This window comes from Talpa occidentalis, unplaced genomic scaffold, assembly GCF_014898055.3.
Source record: "Talpa occidentalis isolate TD23 unplaced genomic scaffold, MPIMG_talOcc4v2.1 talOcc4.11, whole genome shotgun sequence".
NCBI lineage: Eukaryota > Metazoa > Chordata > Mammalia > Eulipotyphla > Talpidae > Talpa > Talpa occidentalis.
In genome coordinates this window covers 46,589,925-46,609,817 of record NW_023601104.1, presented here as the reverse complement: position 1 = coordinate 46,609,817, position 19,893 = coordinate 46,589,925, and the positions used below count along the sequence as shown (strand labels likewise).

General features: G+C 35.2%; 1 protein-coding gene across 2 annotated transcripts in view; it reads left to right on the top strand.

Annotated features, from left to right (window-relative positions):
* The window catches only part of PRKD1 (protein kinase D1), a 274,255-nt gene that overhangs the window by 209,756 nt on the left and 44,606 nt on the right, over nt 1-19,893 (top strand). For both annotated transcript variants that reach the window (XM_037503168.2, XM_037503169.2), the window contains 7 exons: nt 9,598-9,808; nt 9,962-10,039; nt 12,363-12,567; nt 14,347-14,470; nt 16,592-16,669; nt 17,513-17,792; nt 18,786-18,838. In XM_037503168.2, coding sequence (XP_037359065.2) covers nt 9,598-9,808; nt 9,962-10,039; nt 12,363-12,567; nt 14,347-14,470; nt 16,592-16,669; nt 17,513-17,792; nt 18,786-18,838 — 1,029 coding nt within the window. The remainder of the gene's footprint in view (nt 1-9,597; nt 9,809-9,961; nt 10,040-12,362; nt 12,568-14,346; nt 14,471-16,591; nt 16,670-17,512; nt 17,793-18,785; nt 18,839-19,893) is intronic.

Here is a 19,893-nt window from a genome sequence, read left to right as displayed (position 1 = left end):
ATCAGGCACAGAGACAGTTACTTATTGGCCTCTAATGTCCTGCAGCAACTGAATTGGTTTCCCTGGTAGGATTTGCCCCAGGAAACACCTTGCAAATTAAATAAATCCATCTGTTGACAGTTGGAGAGAAGTATTTCAGATGCTTTTCTACTTAGTTCTTTGAATGATCATCCAGATATTAGATATTGAAATTTATAAAATAAAGAATTAATCTTTAGTTGAATCTGTTTTCAAACAGTTATTTTCATATCTTCTAAGTATAACAATACCTGAATTGAGAAGTGGGCAACCAGCTGAAGGATGCTTATATAATAGAAACTGTTTATTAGCTAGACATTCTGTTCTAGAAAATGAGCATGACTCAGATGCTATCCTCTGAGCACAGATAAGCTGGTTAAGTGTCTTCTGTAGTTCAAGGTTAAGGAGTTCACAGTATTTTTCCATTGCATTTTGGCATGTAGAACATATTGATTCTTTGCTACTTGATTATTTTTTCCTTCATGACTTAAATGAGGAGATGAAAATACTTTCTATTTTTATATTAGCATAATACCAGAGAATTTTAGAGCTATCTAGGAGGAAAGAGGGAGGGAGGAATCATTATTCATCTGGAGGAAGACACCTGAGTATATAGTTCTGAGCTTATAAATTGTGTGACCTTGGGCAAATGATGAACCTTCCTGTAATTTCTTTTTCTTACTTAAAAATGAGGATAATAACATCTAGTGGTCATGAGGTTTAAGTGAATTAATACATAGAGTGCTATGAAAAGAGTTTGGCACATATAGGAAGGTTTTGAAAAGTGTTTTATGTCATTATCTAATTCAGAAGTCTCAGACTTCCCGCGAACAATATTTATTTTCCAAATAAGGTATGGGCATAATGTTTCAATTTTTTTTTTTCAGAGCTGTCAGTGTTTCATTTTCTAAAACAACTAGATTCTCCACTTCTTTTGTAAGGCTAACGAGTCTGACAACACTAGACTTGCATATTCACATGTGAAGTGTTAGTAGTATTTGTGGGAGCAATTAGGATTTATGAAGTGACCATTCCTTTTATACTTAGCTTATTCCTCCTATTTACTACCGTCTCCACCATTCTAGATTTTATGTCCCTGTCTCTATGAGTATTTCAGCTTGTAGCTTACAGGTATTTCTGTTTGGTACTGTCTTTTCCAGGGCAGAAGAGTTCTGCATCAATTTTGATCCATATTGTTTATACCAAGTAGAGAAGAGAAACAGGCAGACAAGTTCAAAGAGGAATGAATTGGAAAACATTCCTTAGCCAATTGTTCTCTTTTAAAATTGAAATCCTTTAGAGAAAATATGTTATAGTTCATGTAATATTAAAATTTTCACTTTTTCTCCATTGAAGAACTGGGGTGCAAGCCAGAGGTATGGGGGGTGAGAGGATTCACCAAAGACAGAGTGCGGAGCAGAACAGGCGGATCTACTGAAACGCACTGCTGAGGGGAGCAGCAGGAGAGATAGGAAAGGTCTGCTGCACCATATGTGGGTTGGCTCCCTGGCCTGGGGTCGAACTCAGGCTGTAGCAGTGATGGTACTGAAACATAATCCATAGGTCAACAGGGAGGATCCTAACATTAAACTTTTTAGAAGAGCTACATTATAGTCTGTTTTGAATATCTCTATTGAAATGTTTCACCCACTATTCTCATGCATTTATTTCTTCAAAATATCCATTCTGTTCAGTTCAAGCAATGTTTATTGTTTGTCCTGTACTAGGCACATCTTCCATTAACAAAGGACAAATATGATTTAAGCACTGTCCTTCACTTAAGAGCTTACTGTCTAATGAGGGAGACACATCTCTACAGAGAAGTCAGTATGTACAGTAAAGTGTTCACTACTCTTTTATTTTCCTTCTTTTATTTTCTTCAGGGAAGATTATGTCACCCAAAATGTATTCCCAGCATGGTGTGAAATGGGTTTTAGTTAATAAATGTAAATTTTTTAAGATTTATTTATACAAGAACTGGGGTACAGGCCAGAGGCGTGGGGGGGTGAGAGGATTCATCAGAGTGGGGAGCAGAATAGGCAGATGGACTGAAAACACTGCTGAGGGGAGCAGCGGGCATGACAGGAGAGGTCTGCCGTGCCATGTGGGTATCTCTCTGGCCGTCCAGGAGTCGAACCCACACTGCAAGACTGCGGACAGCTTCTCAGCACTGCACTCAACCTGCTGTGCTACTGGGGAGGCCCAATAAATGTAAATATTTTAATACTGCAGAAGTTTCTGTTTGAACCATGTTTTTTGTAAAGTGACTTTTATCATTAAGGAAATCTTAGGTTTGATTTTCACATATGACAAGAAGAAAGCCACACGTGAAGGTAACTCCCCCCCACCCCCATTTTCTACCTTTACTAATGAGGAAGATTCATTTTGAACTGGCAGTAGAATATACCTTATTGGGAAATTGCTTCAGAGTCCTGTAACATATTTAAAGATGTGTTGGCATTTGAAGTTTCCATAATATAATCTAAGCAATCATTTCCTGGGAAGTTTCCAAACTTGCTGAGTCATTGATTTGACATAGTAGTTAAAAACAAACTCAATCTCTAGTAAAGCAGGATGCACTGTCTGTGTAAGTAGGTATTCCTTACATATAGTTTTAACTTTGGCAGTAATTTCAAATGAAACATTTTTAGCATAAGGATATTGTAGAATCTCCACAAAACCTCAGACTTTAAAAACAAAGCAATCTCCATAATCCTTATTCTATTTAATATCTAATCCTGGCTTTAAAATTCAGCTTTCCTTATTGTCCTGTTTTCATATTCTTTCCCATCCATGGTGTGATACATCTTAACACTGAGATCATCATCTATAATTTGCCAAACCAAATCATTTTCATACATCCATCCCCAAACCATATTTGAAAAAGATGTTAATTCTCACAAAAGTCCCACTCATGTAATTTGGTCCAAACTCCTCCACTCAGGAAAAGAACAATTCATAGGATAAATGGCTAATGTAAAATGTAAGTTTTTAGAAGCACATCCTCATGCATAGGCTTACCATAATTATAGAGAAGTGAATTTTAAGTGTGTTTGTGAGTTTTGAACTATTTTTTTGCTCCAAGCATAATAATGAAGCAGAAACAAAATATACCTGTTCCCTTTCCAGAGCATTTCCTCCCTTTTCCAGTAAAAAACAATCGTTCTGCAGAATTCTCAAATTAACCAACTATACAGTTCCAAACTAGAAAAACAAGTCACAGTGAAAATTAATTTAACACCATTTAGTTAGCCTAGTAAACCTAGATAAAATCTGCAGTAATGTTGATGGTTAAGGGATACTCTTTTTACCATAGTTAGCTTTCAAGAAATATCTGCTTTAAAACTCTGAAGCAATGTACTTATTATAAATATACAAATGAATAAAAAAAGAAATGAAATACGTTAATGAAGAAATAAAGCAATGCTGTTTCTCTTTACTTTGTACAATAAAATATTAAGTGCAAAAAAAAAAAAAAAACAGTCTGTTTATTTAAGTTAGCAGTACCCTTTGCATTACTAAGTCTAGTTTCATTTTATCTTAAAGTCCAAGTTAGTTGGATTTAGATCCCTGAAATTCTTTGCTTGTTATTTTTGTTAATGTATTTGCATTTATAATTGAGGAAACATTAGTTTACAGTGATGTATATGATTTGCAGGTTTAGGATCACACCCCTCAAGAGAATATAATTACACCACAGCTACCACCAAGGCACACATAGTGTTCCACCATAGTCTATTGTGTCCTCTCCCCAGACTGCTCTCCCCTCCTCCTGGTCCACTTCTGGTAGCCTCAATTTTATGGTCTGATTTCTAGGGTTTATTATTGGTTTGATTGTATATAACCATCTCTTTTTTCCCTCTATATTCCACATATAAATAGTATCATCAGTATTTGTCATTCTCCTTTTGACTCATTTCACTTAACATTATTCCCTCAATCCATGTTGGCTTTTTTATAGCTGAGTAATATTTCATTGTGTATATTATGCCACACCTACCTCATTCTGTCTTTGACCACTTAAGTTGTTCCTATAATGGGCTATTGTAAATAGTGCTACAATGAATAAAAGAGGACAAGACCCCTTTGAATCAGTGATTTTTGCATTCTTCAGGTAGATACTTGAGAGTAGAATTGCTGGCATATATGGCAGATATATTTCTTAATATTTTGAGAAATAGCCATACACTTTTCCATAGAGGCTAGACCAGTCTACATTCCCACCAATAGTTTATGAGGGTTTCTTTAACTCTACATCCTTACCAATACTTATTGTTTGCATCTTTATGATATGGACCATTCTCACTGATGTATTTTGATTTGCATTTACCTGATGTTAAGTATTGGTCATGGTGAACATTATTTTTTATGTTCTTGTTGGCCATCTTTCATTGGTTTCCCATTTTTCATTGGATTATTTGCTTCTGTTTCATTGAGTTACATAAGTTCTTTGTAGATCTTGGTTATCAGCCCCTTGTAGGATGTATGGTATATACGTTCTGCCATTCAGCTGGGTATCTTTTTGTTTTAGTGTTTTGTAAGGTTTTATTTTGATATTTCCCAATTGTTATGTTCTCTTTTTATTTCTCTTGGCGTTGGAGATGAATCCACAAAGACATCACTGAAACCTATGTTTTGAAGAGTTTTCACCATGTTTCTTCTTTTTTTTTTTGTGGTTTCAGGTCTTAAATCCAAGAATTTAAACCATTTTGATTTAATTTTTATGTGTGGTATGAAATAGTGGTCTAGTTTCATTCTTTTGCTTGTGACTCTTCCATTTTTCCAACACCATTTACTAAAAAGATTTTCCTTTCTCCACTGTATGCTTTTCACTCCTTTGTCATAGATTAACTGTCCATATAAGTGCGAATTTATTTCTTGCTCTCAATTCTATTACATTGCTATTTGTGTCTGTTTTGTTATATCACCATACTGTTTGGATATTTATAGGTTTGTAGTATAAAGTCTGGGCATGAATATCACCAATATTATTGTTTTTTGTCAGGACTGTGTTGGCTATTCAGGGTCTTCTGTGAACCATATGAATTTCAATAATTGTTTATATTTTGAAGAATGCCATTGAAATTTGCATAGGGATTGCATTGAATCTGTGTGTTGCTTTAGGTGAAGTGGCATTTTAATAATGGTTATTCTTCCATTTCATGAGCAGGTAATATATTTTTGCTTTTTGTGTGTTCTGTTTCTTTTAACAATGTCTTGTGATTTTCATTGTATAGGTCCTTCACTTCCTTTAAGTTTACTTTTAAGCATTTAATTCTTTTTGGTGCAATTATAAATAGAATTGTTTTCTTTTTTTAAAAGATTTATTTATTTATGCATACAAGAACTGGGGTACAGGCCAGAGGCATGTGGGGTGAGAGGATTCACCAGAGACAGAGTGGGGAAAAGAATAGGCAGATTGACTGAAATACACTGCTGAGGGGAGCAGTGTGCGGGTCAGGAGAGTTCTGCTGTGCCATATGGGTAGCTCCCTGGCTGGGGATCGAACTCGTGCTTCAGTGGCTGCTGATAGCTTCATAGGTTGCGTCTTAACCCCTTGTGCCACCAGGGAGGCCCAGGATTGTTTTCTTAATTTCTTTCTTCTCTAGTTCATTGTTTGCATAGGGGAATGCAACATATTTTTGAAAATTGATTTTGTAAACTTGGCACTTTACTGTACCAATTTATTGTTTCAGTTAGGGTTTTTTTTTTTTTAATTGAAGTCTTTAAGGTTTTCTATGTGTGTTATCTTGTGATCTGCAAATAACAATAGTTTTACTTATTTCCCAATTTGAACTCCTCTTATATAGTTTTCTTCCTATACTATGTTGAATAGTAGTAATGAAGGTTGCTACTTGTTTTTGTACCTATATCCTTGTTTTGTACCAGATTTTAATGGAAAAGTTTTGGCTTTTTTCACCATTGAGAATGTTTGGGTTTATCATTTATGGCCTTTCTCAGCACTTATTGATATGATCAATGAATTTTACCAATCCGTTTGTTTTGATGTGGTGAATCACATTGATTGATTTCAGATGTTGAACCATCTTTGTGTTCCTGGAACAAATCCCATTTGATCAAGATATATGGTCTTTTTAATGCATTGTTAATTTTTGTTTGCTAAGATTGGTTTATAGTTTTTCTTTTTTGTGGTGTCTTTTTCTGGCTTTGGCATCAGGTTAATTTTGGCCTCATAAAATATGTTTGGAACTATTCCCTCTTTCTCAGTCTTTTATAAGAGTAGAATAGTTATTAGTTCATCTTTAAATATTTGGTATAACTCATTTAGTGATCTGTGCCTGAATCAGGAAGAAATAGAAAACTTGAACAGACCGATTACAAGCAAGAAACTTGAAATAGTGTTCAGAAGTCTCGCCCAAAATAAATGTCTAGATCAGTAAAATTCTTATAAAAATCTATTTCCTTTAAAAGTTACCAGTTTCTAAATTTTTTGTCTATTATGTAATTTGGTGCATAAATTAAAAATACTATAATTTTGCCTTTCTGCTACACATACTTTCAAATAAAACTTCACATAACTGAAGATTTTTTTCACTTAAAATATTAACTGAATATTAATTATTAATGAGTAAAATATGTCACTGTTTCTGAAAATCCTTCAAAGTTTATCATTTGTGTTCAGATCATTAGGAATATTTTTAAGTGGCAATTGGCAGCATTACAGAAATGGTGGTTTTTAAACATTTGTGATAAAACAGTTATAAATATCATTATAGACAATAGTCTTATTTCATAGGTTCTTGTTTTTGTTTGTTTTAAAATCTGTTACATATCTGCAATAATCCATATTACATTAGGATTAAAGAATGCATAAATATGAGGCATTAGCTAGTGACCCAGTATTTCATTTTTGTTTTGCCTTTATAGATTTGCCTCATGTTAAGGAAAAGCACATGCAAATGTATATGTACACTCCAAGAAATATAAAATACATCTGCAAATAGAACATAAGGAGATTTTTCCACTCTCTCTTTCCCAAAGTATCTGTTAACTAGTAAAATTAAAACACTGAGCCTTCTTCCAGCAGTGAATCAGTTCTCACATAAGAAGTGACCATATATTTGCCTGTCTCAAAATATTACAGTTTCACTTTTTCATTTAAAAATATTTTTCACATTGAAAATGATTAATTATATGTGAAGCTATAAGAAAAGGTAATGATAAGTATCTCTGGTGGTGTTGCCAGCTGATTTTAATTTTAAGATGTCCTGAATGGCTGGAGGGTACTCTTTATTAATGCTATTAAAATCTTAATTTGCTATGAAATCTTAAATGCTATTAAAGTCTTAATTTCTGTCTATAAATTATGTAGTTTGTGACTTGTTATTCTGTGCCAGGGACACATGTGGATGTGTGAATCTCATCATTGCTTGAAGATACATGGATAAGGTTTCTGGATCGAAAACTGACAGCCAATTTCTTTTCCCTAAACTCATGTAACATTTTAAAATTCCTTATGTAATCTGCCTTGAAGATAATAAATGAAATGACTTCTCAAGAATAATCTGGTTCTTACAGTTTTTGGCAGTGTTTATATGAATGTTACCATGTCTAAGGAGAATAAAACATTCAGTTTATCAGACTTCCTCTTGCTCTTCTAAAAGAAATTACTGCATAGTAAAGTATATAGACCTATGTTACACTTACTCTGAAGACAGCCTGGAATTAGGTATCTTAAATTAAGGCAAATAACTGAAGAGTGATTTAGTCAATTTTTTATAGGATTTTCCAAATCTGAGAACATGTTAAGTCTACCAAGTAAGTGTAACTTCAGGTCAGCTTTTACTCTGAATGTTGAAACTTTCCAACTGTGGAAAAAACATAACTTTGTCTATGCTTAAAACTGAGTTTGCTAAAGTTACTAAAAAGGGATACATAGAACAGGGACCTAAGCCTGTAGATTTAGTTATTTTTCAATTCCATGGAAGGTGTACATGCAGTCTAGTCACATTTCTAATTTGGCAAATCTTTGGCCTATCTTTCTAAGTTCCCCTGACTTCTCTCAAAGAGTTGAGACTTTTCTAGAATGATTATGCTTTGCAATTTTCTCTTACAGAATTATAATTGTAACTGTAAAAAGAATATTCCTGTGTAGAACCTCATCTCAAATCTTTTTTAGTTGAAGTTAGTGAAACTACATATCAAAATTCCTCCATTTGGTATGAATAGTATTACCTTTGTTACAGATAAGCATTGAAATGGACAAAAATTACATGCAAATATGATTTGTTTCACATCATGTGAATAATCATTCAAAAGTAGAAATTAGTTGAGTAAGGTGATAATATAAGATCTCAGGATGCAAAAAATATAGGTTCATGTTTGGGCTCCTTTAATTACTAGCATTTGACCCAAAAGACTTTATTTTGGGGGCCTCCCCGATGGCACAGCAGTTGAGCGCTGGGTTGTGAAGCTGCCCGCAGCCTCTGCAGCACCGGTTCAATCCCCGGGTCCCACATGGCGCACAGACCTCTCCTGCCGCCCGCTGCTCCCCTCAGCAGTGTACTTCGGTCCTTCTGCCTGCTCTGCTCCCCGCTCTGGCTCTGAATTCTCTCACCCTCCCGCGCTTCTGACTGTACCCAGTGCTTGTACAAACAAACCCAAGTTTTGACATCTTTTAACTCTCTTTTGTATGACTAGGAATCATAACTTTAAGATTTTATATTTTTTCACCCTTTTTATTTTGTATTTTTAGTTATTTATTTTTATATGATTGAGGAATAATTTTAGATCACTTTTTTTTCTTTAAGGGAATTCAAAGACAGTATTTTTCAGATGATGTGCTATGTAGGGTTGGGGAGGGGTATTAAGTTTTCATTTCTATCTCCTTGAACCACTTGCATTTTCTAGACATGTGTACATAATATTTTAGAAAATATCAGTGAAGTAATACTTGCAGTGGGATTAAGGTCCATTCTTTTGTTTGCTTCTAGTTGTATTATTTCCTTATTAAAATTAAATCACATTTTCATACCACAAATTTACTGAAAGTCTTAGAAATCTATTTCAGATTTTCTGATCTCTTGTTTTTGTACTATAAAAAAACAAGGTAACTCAAATAGGAAATAAAGGGGGATAATTACATTAATTAATAGAAAGTGTATTTCTCTCATATACTTTTTAATGGAATTTTAGTAAAGTGATACACTTTATTTATTTTTTTAAAGATTTATTTATTTTTAAACAAGAGCTGGGGTACAGGCCAAAGGCGTGGGAGGGCCAGAAGATTCACCAGAGACGGAGCAGGGAACAGAACAGGCAGATGACTGAAACACACTGCTGAGGGGAGCAGTGGGCACTACAGGAGAGGTCTGCCTCGCCATGTGGGACTCTCGCTGGTCAGCGGGATTGATCCCACACTGCAGAGGCTACGGACAGCCTCACAGCGCTATGCTCAACCCGCTGTGCCACTGGGGATGCCCTCTCTTATATTCTTAAGGATTAGACCATGAAATGCAATCATAAATTAAAATGCAATTTTAAAAAATACATGTATATGCAAATCAAGTGTTAGTCTCTTATTTCTTGTCGTCCTTTATTGTTTTTACAAATATACAGCAAAAGTCACCATCAGAATCATTTATTGGTCGAGAGAAGAGATCAAATTCTCAGTCATATATTGGAAGACCAATTCAGCTTGACAAGATTTTAATGTCTAAAGTTAAAGTGCCGCACACGTTTGTCATCCACTCATACACCCGGCCCACAGTGTGCCAGTACTGCAAGAAGCTTCTCAAGGGACTTTTTAGGCAGGGTCTGCAGTGCAAAGGTAAGGGTGATATTGCCACCCCAAATTTGTCACCAGCCAAACTTTGATCTTCCAGTTAATCCCCATCCATTCGAAATGACTATTTTTGTTTTTGCTTCTCTTTCTGATAAATTCTTAGTTTTTATTGTTTTCTTTTAAAATCCTTGTGATTAGATTGCAGATTCAACTGTCATAAACGTTGTGCACCAAAAGTCCCAAACAACTGCCTTGGTGAAGTGACAATTAACGGAGGTGGGTAAAATGTGGGCATCCGGGTCTTTGTTTCTTCCATGTTGTTTGTTTATTTTATATTACTTTTATTTATTTATTTAACTTTTATTTATTCTTTTCATCTGGATACTTGTGACCTGACCCCAAAGTAAAGTATGGGTCTGAGTTTGTTTTACTTTATTGTAGGAAAGCACCCATCATTTAGTTTTAATAAAAAATTCAAAGAGAAAATATTTGATTTTTATACATGAACAGATAGTACTGAAAACTTGGCTGTCCAGAATTTCTTCCCCATCTCTTATTTTATATGCCTATCTTAATTTGTTCAGAAATGTGGAAATTGTTGCAGTGCCTGCCAGTTACAGCTCTCAGTTTCCTCTCATTCTAAGCATTGATACAGAAGTTAACTGGAAGGGAAGGCTCACAGAGATAAACTGACAAAACCATCAGAAAAATAGTCACTCACTTCCTTTCTCCAAGTTACTTCCTTTTCTCTCTCTCTCTATATATATATATAAAATATATATTATATAATTACATTATAATGTTAAATTTTCTATATTATATAATATATATTATAACATATATAGAAAATAATGATATTCCTTAATATGCTTAATATTCCTCTATATGTAGAAAAGAATGTTATTCGTTAATATGTTTAATATTCCTCTCTCTATATAGAAAAGAATGATATTCCTTAATATACTTAATATTCCTCTCTCTATATATATAGAAAAGAATGATATTCCTTAATATATGTGCATTCCATGATATAATAATTCCTTAATATATATAATATAATTCCTTGATATATCTATCTATCTATCTATCTATCTATCTATCTATCTATCTATCTATCTGTCTATTCCTTTGGGGAAAACTAACTGCTTAAATTAACTTTGAAGAACTGTTAAGAAAAATGCTCTGTTTTAAAGGAACAACTCACATTTTCTCCCCAGAGTATTCCTAGTAGGTTCTTTTGTTTGTTTGTTTGTTTAATATGTATTTATTTATACAAGAACTGGGGTGCAGTCAGAGGCGCGGGAGGGTGAGAGAATTCACCAGAGACAGCGGGGAGCAGAACAGGCAGACGGACCGAAGACATTGCTGAGGGGAACAGCATGCGAGACATGAGAGGTCTGCCATGTGGATTTCTCCCTGGCCAGCTGGGAATCAAACCCTTACTGCAGAGGCTGCGGACAGCCTCACAGTGTGGGGTTCAACCTGCTGCGCCACCAGGGAGGCCTCCTAATAGGTTCTTACTGAAATATTTGACTTGGTATCCCAGGCTAACTCTTCCCATGTCGTATACCGCTTAATACCTTCATCTGATAATCGGTTTTCTGATTCCTCTGGATAGAAAAGCCATGATAGAAGACGAGAGAAAATGTTGAGTATTTTTGTTGCTAAAATGATTATTTTTGCTCTAGAACTTTCTTCTCTGGAGAAAATATATACTTAGAAGAAGGGAAACTTCTCTAGAAAAATTTCCCATACTAGTTTCAGTGTTGAAGATTCATGTACTTGCTGCCAAATGAAAGTTTGGCAATCTTCCCACTTTCTGTGGCATGTCTTATTGACTTTGTTCAGGCCCAGAAAATGTCAATGTGTACTTGATAACTGGAACTAAGGGGAAACAGTGCAGTTTTTTTTGTTATTGTTGATTACTTAAAAATTGTGTTTTCCCATACAGCTAGAAAAATACTGTAAAATGTGAATTTTCCAAACTTGGCAGCTTAGGGAATGTGATCAATCTATTTTCTAATTTTAAAATAAATACTTTGTGTTAGTCAGTAATTACAGTTTACTGCATTCCCAGCAACTACATACATGATGATGAGATTCAATATTACCAAATATCTTAAGTATTTAAAAGCTGCTGTCTATTGACCAATTTAATATACTAGAATTCATGATTTAAAAAGTTTCTAGATTGGCAACAATCAATGGCCTTGAGTCTTCTTGTAAGGGAAAGTTTCCCTCATCCTCCCTAGTATTCCTTTTTCCCACCAGGGCTAGGCTATGGACACAGAACAGCCTCCTCTTGTGCCTAGCATCACTTTGCATCCTTTTACTTGCTTCTCTTCCACCTTTGGCTTCTTCCCAGGGCTCTCCGTGTGTTTAGGCTTAAAGCATGAAAACCAAACATCTGCCTCCAAAATTATATGTTCGTCCTTTCATAAATTCAGATAGTTATGAATGGAAAAAAGTGAAAGGGTATTCTTCACACCATTTTTTTTTAGGGTTTCCAATGTATTTATTTTAGGATTGCCTAACTTTCTCTAGAACCCTGGCTCCAGGATTGCAGGTTTATTTTCATGGTTGCAAAACATCTTTTTAGATTTGCTTAGCCCTGGGGCAGAGTCTGATGTGGTCATGGAAGAAGGGAGTGATGACAATGACAGTGAAAGGAACAGTGGGCTCATGGATGACATGGAAGAGGCAATGGTCCAAGATGCTGAGATGGTGATGGCAGAGTGCCACAATGATGGTGGAGAAATGCAGGATCCAGACCCTGACCATGAGGACTCCAACAGAACCATCAGGTGAGGAGTACACCCCCAGCCTCCTCAAACTCTGGATCCACAAGTGGTATTTAATTTTTAGAGCTTTTTATGATTTAGTCTATCATAAAAAAAAAAAAAAAACCGGAGTAGGTTTAATTTGCTTATGAATGAAATTTACTATAAAGGCTGTCTGGATTCCTTAAGAGAAGTAGTTTACAGCTATCCTTTCCTAGCATCCCCCATCTTTTGAGCATTTTCTTTTGCATGTGAGGGATACTCATATTTGCCATCCACAAATTTATTACAATTAGTGTTTACCAAATATCTTTGTGTGGAATGGTGATAAGGGACCAACCTCAGTAGAGACCATTTTAGCTATCCCCTATTGGCCGCATATATGCCTATACCTCATTATTAATTTTATTTCAAAAGTGCATAAAGTTTTATATTTGTGATCTAATTACCTATATTTTTTGATAACTGGGTGAACCTCAGTTTTTATTTCAGGGGTCAGTGCACTATGGCCAAATTAGGCTGCTCCCTGTTTTATAATAAAGTTTTATCAAAGCATAGCCATTTCCAATCATAAAGTCTATTGTCTGTGGTTTCTTTACACTACAGTAATGAAGTTACATATTCTGCAAAGCCTAAAATATTTTTCACCTGACCCTTTACAGGAAAAGTCTCCCAACCTCTGATTTATTTTATAACGTATATTCAAATTTTTGTATCCCTTTTACAATACTGTAATCATTGAAAAACTGATATTGTTCTTGTGAATAGAATAGTAAAGTGAGTGGATTTTATTCCCATTTAATGACATAAGAAACATTTAAAAAATACTGGTAAATCTTAGTCTTGTGCTCCAGCTTTCTTTTGAAGGTATGCATTTCTTTGGTATCAAAGGGTTGAGGGGGTGTGCTTGCATATATGCACATGTGAGGGGGAGGAAGGAGGGAGAAACAAAGGAAGAAGAGACAAAACAAAGAAGAGGAGAGAAAGGAGATGGAAGGATCAGCAGTATTCCATAAGTAATTTATTGTTACTATTTTTTCTTGAAATTAGAGTGCATGTTTTATTCCATTTTAACAATAAAGAATAAAAACAAAAATTTACAGCTAGCCAGGCTGCACAGCTCTCTCACTTGAGATTGAGGACTAGAAACCAATGCTTTTATCTATATGTAAAGACTTGGCCCTGAAATGTAACTCAGTTAAATAAGATTACCTCTTGACTGTGCCTACACAAGCTTATGATCTTTCATTATTCATGACGGAATAAACATTTGTCATAGCAAATAGTTACCGATAATATGATGTCTAGCCATGTCTGTGATCTAATTCTCCAATATTGAGATTTTCTTGATTGAGTTAATGTGTTTACACATTAACTGTGTATATCTCTAGTTTTGCCCTTCCTTCATCAATTCAGGGACAGTCAAAGCTCTCCGTAGTCACATTGTACTTATTTTTTTACCTTTATTTAGGTAACATCGGTTTACAACACTGCATAAGATTTAGGGAAATAAGTTTAGCATAATTCTATAAATAATAGTTACTTGAAAGGTGGTTTAAAGAGCAGATTCTAATTTTTATGAAATAATGCAGATAAATTAAAACTTCATGTTAAATGATAAAATCTGTCACTCTTCAGAGTAACTAAGACTCTAAACCTTGGTACTCTGATAATACAATTAACGAAAATGGTATGTGAATATTTTTGACTTTCACTTTGAAATAACTGGAAAAAGGCTTTATGCAAGAAAGGAAGATGTATATCTAAACACATTTCTTTACTAAAATATTTTGACTTTTCAAGTCCATCAACAAGCAACAATATCCCACTCATGCGAGTAGTGCAGTCTGTCAAACACACAAAGAGGAAAAGCAGCACAGTGATGAAAGAAGGATGGATGGTCCACTACACCAGCAAGGACACGCTGGTAAGATCCACAGCTAGCAAGTTTCTCTTGTCTTCCGAACTTTTAATTAGAGGGGTTGCTAATGCCCTGTGAAGACACTGGGGTATCTGATTAACCAGGAGCAAACCTCAGCGCAGGCCAGGCATAGGATCAGGTGGAGAACATTAACAGTCTCTGGGTATCAGATGTAGTTGAGCAACCAAGTTAGAAAAAAGTTCAGATGCAATATCAGGGAAACAAATCATATACCTCTGTTACTTGAGATGATCTCCAAACAAACTGAGTGCCTAGCTGTCATTTAATGGCAGTGATAGTATGTATTTTCAGAATGCTCCTCTGTGGTTCAGAATTTCTTTTAAGAAACACTGCGTTATAAGGAGAAAAAAATAATGATTAATATTGTGTACATCTTAAATCTTTAAGTATTTACTTAAAAACTGACCACATTTGATAAAAACCAACACATTTTATTTGTCAATATAATCTGATGCTTTTCACTGTATCAGGTTTTCCTAATAGTTGATGGATGAGGTTTTGCATGTGTTTAAGAGAAAAAAATTAATAAACATTTCAAAGGTAAACAAATGGACATTGGGTGATAAACTTCTTTCTCAGCACTAGTGGTGTTTTCTTTATCACCTTCCATCCATCTATCTATCTATCTATCTATCTATCTATCTATCTATCTATCTATGTATGTATCTGATCTTCATAATTTCTTTAAATAAGTGGACACCTAATTTCTTGATCTATAATCTCAACCGTCTCTGCTGGAGAAATATTCACGTGATTTATTGTTGAACACCATCTAGTTCTTCTTCATGTGAAGTATTTAAAGCATATTTAATGCATTTGATTGTTCTAAAATTGATTTTGGAAGAGACCAAGAATATTGTTAAGGGTTTTTGCTTTTAAAAATATGATAACACGGCCTCCCCAATGGCGCAGCGGGTTGAGTGCTGCTCTGTGCAGCAGTCCTCAGCCTCTTCAGCGTGTGTTTGATTCCTGGCCGGCCAGGGAGAAACCCACATGGTGTGGCACACCTCTCCTGCCTCACCAGCTGCTCCCCTCAGCAGTGCATTTCATTTGTCTGCCTGTTCTGCTTACCGCTCTGTCTCTGGTGAATTTTCTCACGTTCTTGTGCCTCTGACCTGTACTCCAGTTCTTGTATAAATAAAAAAAATAAATCCTTAAAAAAATATGAAAACACACATACACAAACACTTAAATTCATGGAGCATATTCCTAAAGTGACCAAGGACCTGATCACCAAATGGTGGAAATTTAGCTTTGTAATGAGCATAGGAGATGGTGGAGTTATTTGATGCATTTCCCTGACGTTGTTAAGTTAATAGCATGGTGTCAAGCCTACCATATAAAAATATTCTTTAGCTCCTTTTTTTAAAAAGATTTATTTATTTAGGCATACAAAGACTGGGGTACAGGCCAGATGTGTGGGAAGGGGTGAAGTGAGAGGATTCACCAGAGACAGAGTGGGGAGCAGAACAGGCGGACTGACTCAAATACACTGCTGGGGGATCAGCGGGTGAGGACTGGAGAGGTCTGCTGTGCCATATGGGTCAGCTTCTGGGCCAGGGTTTGAACTCTTGTTGAAGTGCTTGGCATAGCTTGATAGCGCCGTAACTTTATCCCCTGTGCCACCAGGAGGCCCTATTCTGTAATTGTAACATTCAAAATTCTTCTACCCCTAGTTGAAGTGAGAATCCTTGCTGGATTAGCATGGTATTCCTTATGTTCTAAAATAATGGGAATGTTTAAACATTCTATCTTTTAATAAGCATTTTTATTTTTTTACTTACTACAAATCCATCATTAGCTCTATTCAAGCTGTCAAATAAATTTAAAAGTGGTATTTTCTATTTACATTGCATGTACTAAAGGCCAGGCACTGTGCTAGATCCTAGATGTTAATACATCTTCCTTTTAACTCATAGCTCTGATCCACGCAGATTTGTTACGTAGTCATCTTCTAGGAGCTGAAATTGAGTATGAATCTTTCTGGTCCAAAATCCATGTACTTTCTACCATTAAATCTGTGTCTCTATTGAAAAAATATTTTGATTTCATCAATTGAGTACTTCTGAAGTTTTTAAAAGATCATGAAACTAACTTCTGTTTCAGCGTAAAAGGCACTATTGGAGATTGGATAGCAAGTGTATTACCCTCTTTCAAAATGACACAGGAAGCAGGTACTACAAGGTAAGGGTCTCTCTTTTCTTAACTGGAGTCTCATGCCCCTTGCCCCTGGCATTGTAGAGTATCAGAAATGCAAAATATAGCCAACAGATATGACTGGTTTTATGTGTGCTCCAAGAGAGACTTTACCTTCTCTGCAGTTTATACATTTCTGGGGAACCAAGTTGTAACTCATAAAGTCATCTGTGTATTCCAGATTTCCCTGGGGAGTGCTTCTGGCCACATGGGATGTCGATGGAGAAGGCAAAGCTTAATTGAATTCTTAGCAGAGATGTGTGACTTAACTAGAAAATTCAGGGTCACAGCAGATTAGCTGAATGTTAATTCATGAAATCCACTACATCCAGCTTTTTAAAAGCACCTATGCAGCACATAACTGGGGTTAAGAAACATCAGGAGGGTGATGTCTTCAGGCACTGCCAATATTCATAAGATACACTTTCCACTGAGAAAAATTTGGCAGCAGTTTTCATTCTCTCTACATGAAATAATACAGATACACTATAACATATCACCAATGAAATATGATTACAAAAGAAATTCATAGTGAAAACAGTATAGATGTGTTCCTTCAAAATTAATGCAGGTCAGGCAAAGTTGATTCCCTATGACCACTTTACACAGCGAACAGAAGAAGAAAACCTCATTAATTTTTAAATTAAAAATTTGTCAGTCACTCCATACCCCTTGGAAGACAGTGTAGTGATTAATTTTTTCAATATCAAAGTTGTCTTTGGAGACCAATTTCTGCACTCTTCCTCACTGAAACAGTTCACTTGGCAATGTTTATTTGAAGGTGTACATATTTTTTCATAAACTACATCAACAGCACTCTCTCTTCCACAGGAAATTCCTTTATCAGAAATTTTATCTCTGGAACCAGCAAAACCTTCAGCTTTAATTCCTAATGGGACTAATCCTCACTGTTTTGAAATCACTACAGCAAATGTAGTGTATTATGTGGGAGAAAACGTGGTCAATCCTTCCAGCCCACCACCAAATAACAGTGTCCTTACCAGTGGCGTTGGTGCAGATGTGGCCAGGATGTGGGAGATGGCAATCCAGCATGCCCTCATGCCTGTCATACCCAAGGGCTCCTCCGTGGGTTCAGGAACCAACTCGCACAGTGAGTCGCTAGTTTTCTAACGCGGTAAAACAGAGGAAGAAAACCTCATTGGGGATGATTTAGTTTATTGGAGAACATAGGGTATCTATATAGGAACTGCTACTCATGCTAGGACATTTCATTCATTAAAATATCCTATTTTATTTTATATTAGAATTTGAACAAATTCATATAAGTCCTATGTATATAGCAATAGCAGAAAATTAGAGTAGTTGGTCATAAAAGAAGAAATAATCTAGTCAACTGGCCCCAAAATGCCAGCCTTGTTATTTGAAAATAAGAATTAACGTATTCTACCCAAAACCACTAATATGGTCCTCTGTGCAGAATACTGGGGATACAAAGTACTTAGTAACTCGATAGCTTTATCCCAGGAAGAAATCTCTACATATTAGTAGAATGTGATAGATTTTACCAAAATTTCTCAGTACTGAGAAAATGAATTTTAGCAACATAGTTTAGAGAAATATCTGTACAAAAATGTGATTTTAAATTTCATAATGACTTTTTATAATGAAGCTTTTGGGGGTTCTATTTTTATATTATAGTGAATTATGTGATGATAGATCACAACTTTTTTATTTATCTCTAAAATTCACCTACATATTAATGTTGTGAAACACTACATGAGGCTTCTCTTTTATGCCTGAGACCCCAATAGGTAGACAGTAATGATTTGTCTGTTTTGCAAGTGAGGACATAAGTCCTTTGGGAGACTAAGTTATCTCAGCTATACCAGATCTATGAAGTGACATGCCAGTATTTGAACCCAAGTCTTTTAACTCCAAACTCTAAATTGACAAAATACGTTTTTAAAAGCAACTAACAGTAAATTTTAAATTTTAAAATCTGTTAGGCTATTTCCTTCCTTTTAAAAGCTAACTGTGATGATTTATTTGAAAAGAGCCCTGCAACTTGATTAGTAAACATGTATTTGCTTGTTTTGCTATTATCCCTCTTACTTTTTGTGTATTTTCTAACATGTATTTCCAGGAGATATTTCTGTGAGTATTTCAGTATCAAATTGCCAGATTCAAGAAAATGTGGTGAGTATATACCTACTAATATAAAACGTGGTAGTGTGATATATTATTAGAAAATAGGAGCACCAAAAAATAGATATATATTTATCTAACATTTTAATTTTCCAGTATTTTCTGAAAAACAAAATAGAATCTATTTGTATGTTTTTCTTCCATAAAGACTTTAAGAATGTTATACTATGGGGCGGGGGAGGAGGGGAGAAGGGATAGGAGCAAAACAAGGAGGCGGGGTGGGAATTGTTTGGGGACTATAACCAAGATGAAAATGCATATATTGTGCAAAAATGAAATGATGTAAAAATATGTAAAATGAAATAAAAAATGTTACATTACATGGATTCTTTTGGCGATTTGCTATAATGTAGTGTAGAGCTAAATACCCATTATTTGCCTCAGAAAGGCTGTTATAATACAAGACATGATTTTTCACATTTGTCCATCTTGGTGTTGGAATATTAATGATTGATGCTACACAATATCAAATACATTAAACTCCTTGATATGGGTGAGTAGCTTAAGTACGTGGCTGTTCTTATTCCCTGATTGCAGTCTAAGTGTGCTGTCATAACAAAGAGTTGCAAATGGCCTTGAGGTCACTTATACATATTAAGGAGACCTCAGAAAATTGCGTAAATCAAAAATTACGGGTCCATATTCTAGCACCTTAGGTACCTGTGCTATAATAGCTCCCTCCTTTCAGCTTGGTTTTTGAAAACTAGAGATCACTCTGTCCTTTGTTTGCTTTATTTGATATAGCTTGTAGCTGTGCTAAGTAGCCAAAAATTATTAAGGTATTTCCACCTCATCCTATGAAGCAGACCATTCACTATATTTTATCTGTTATACCAAATACCAAATGAACTTAAAAAGTTTACAGCCTTATTTACACTGATATGAATTTATATTTGAAGGAATAAACTCCATGGAACTCCTTTTCCTAAGAAGTAGAGCTTTGCGATCTTTGCTGTATTGGCATAAACCAAAAGCAAAGATGAATTAGAAAATTAGGAAGACAACATAATGAAGGTTAGAAGTCTCGTGCTGTCAGTAACATGATA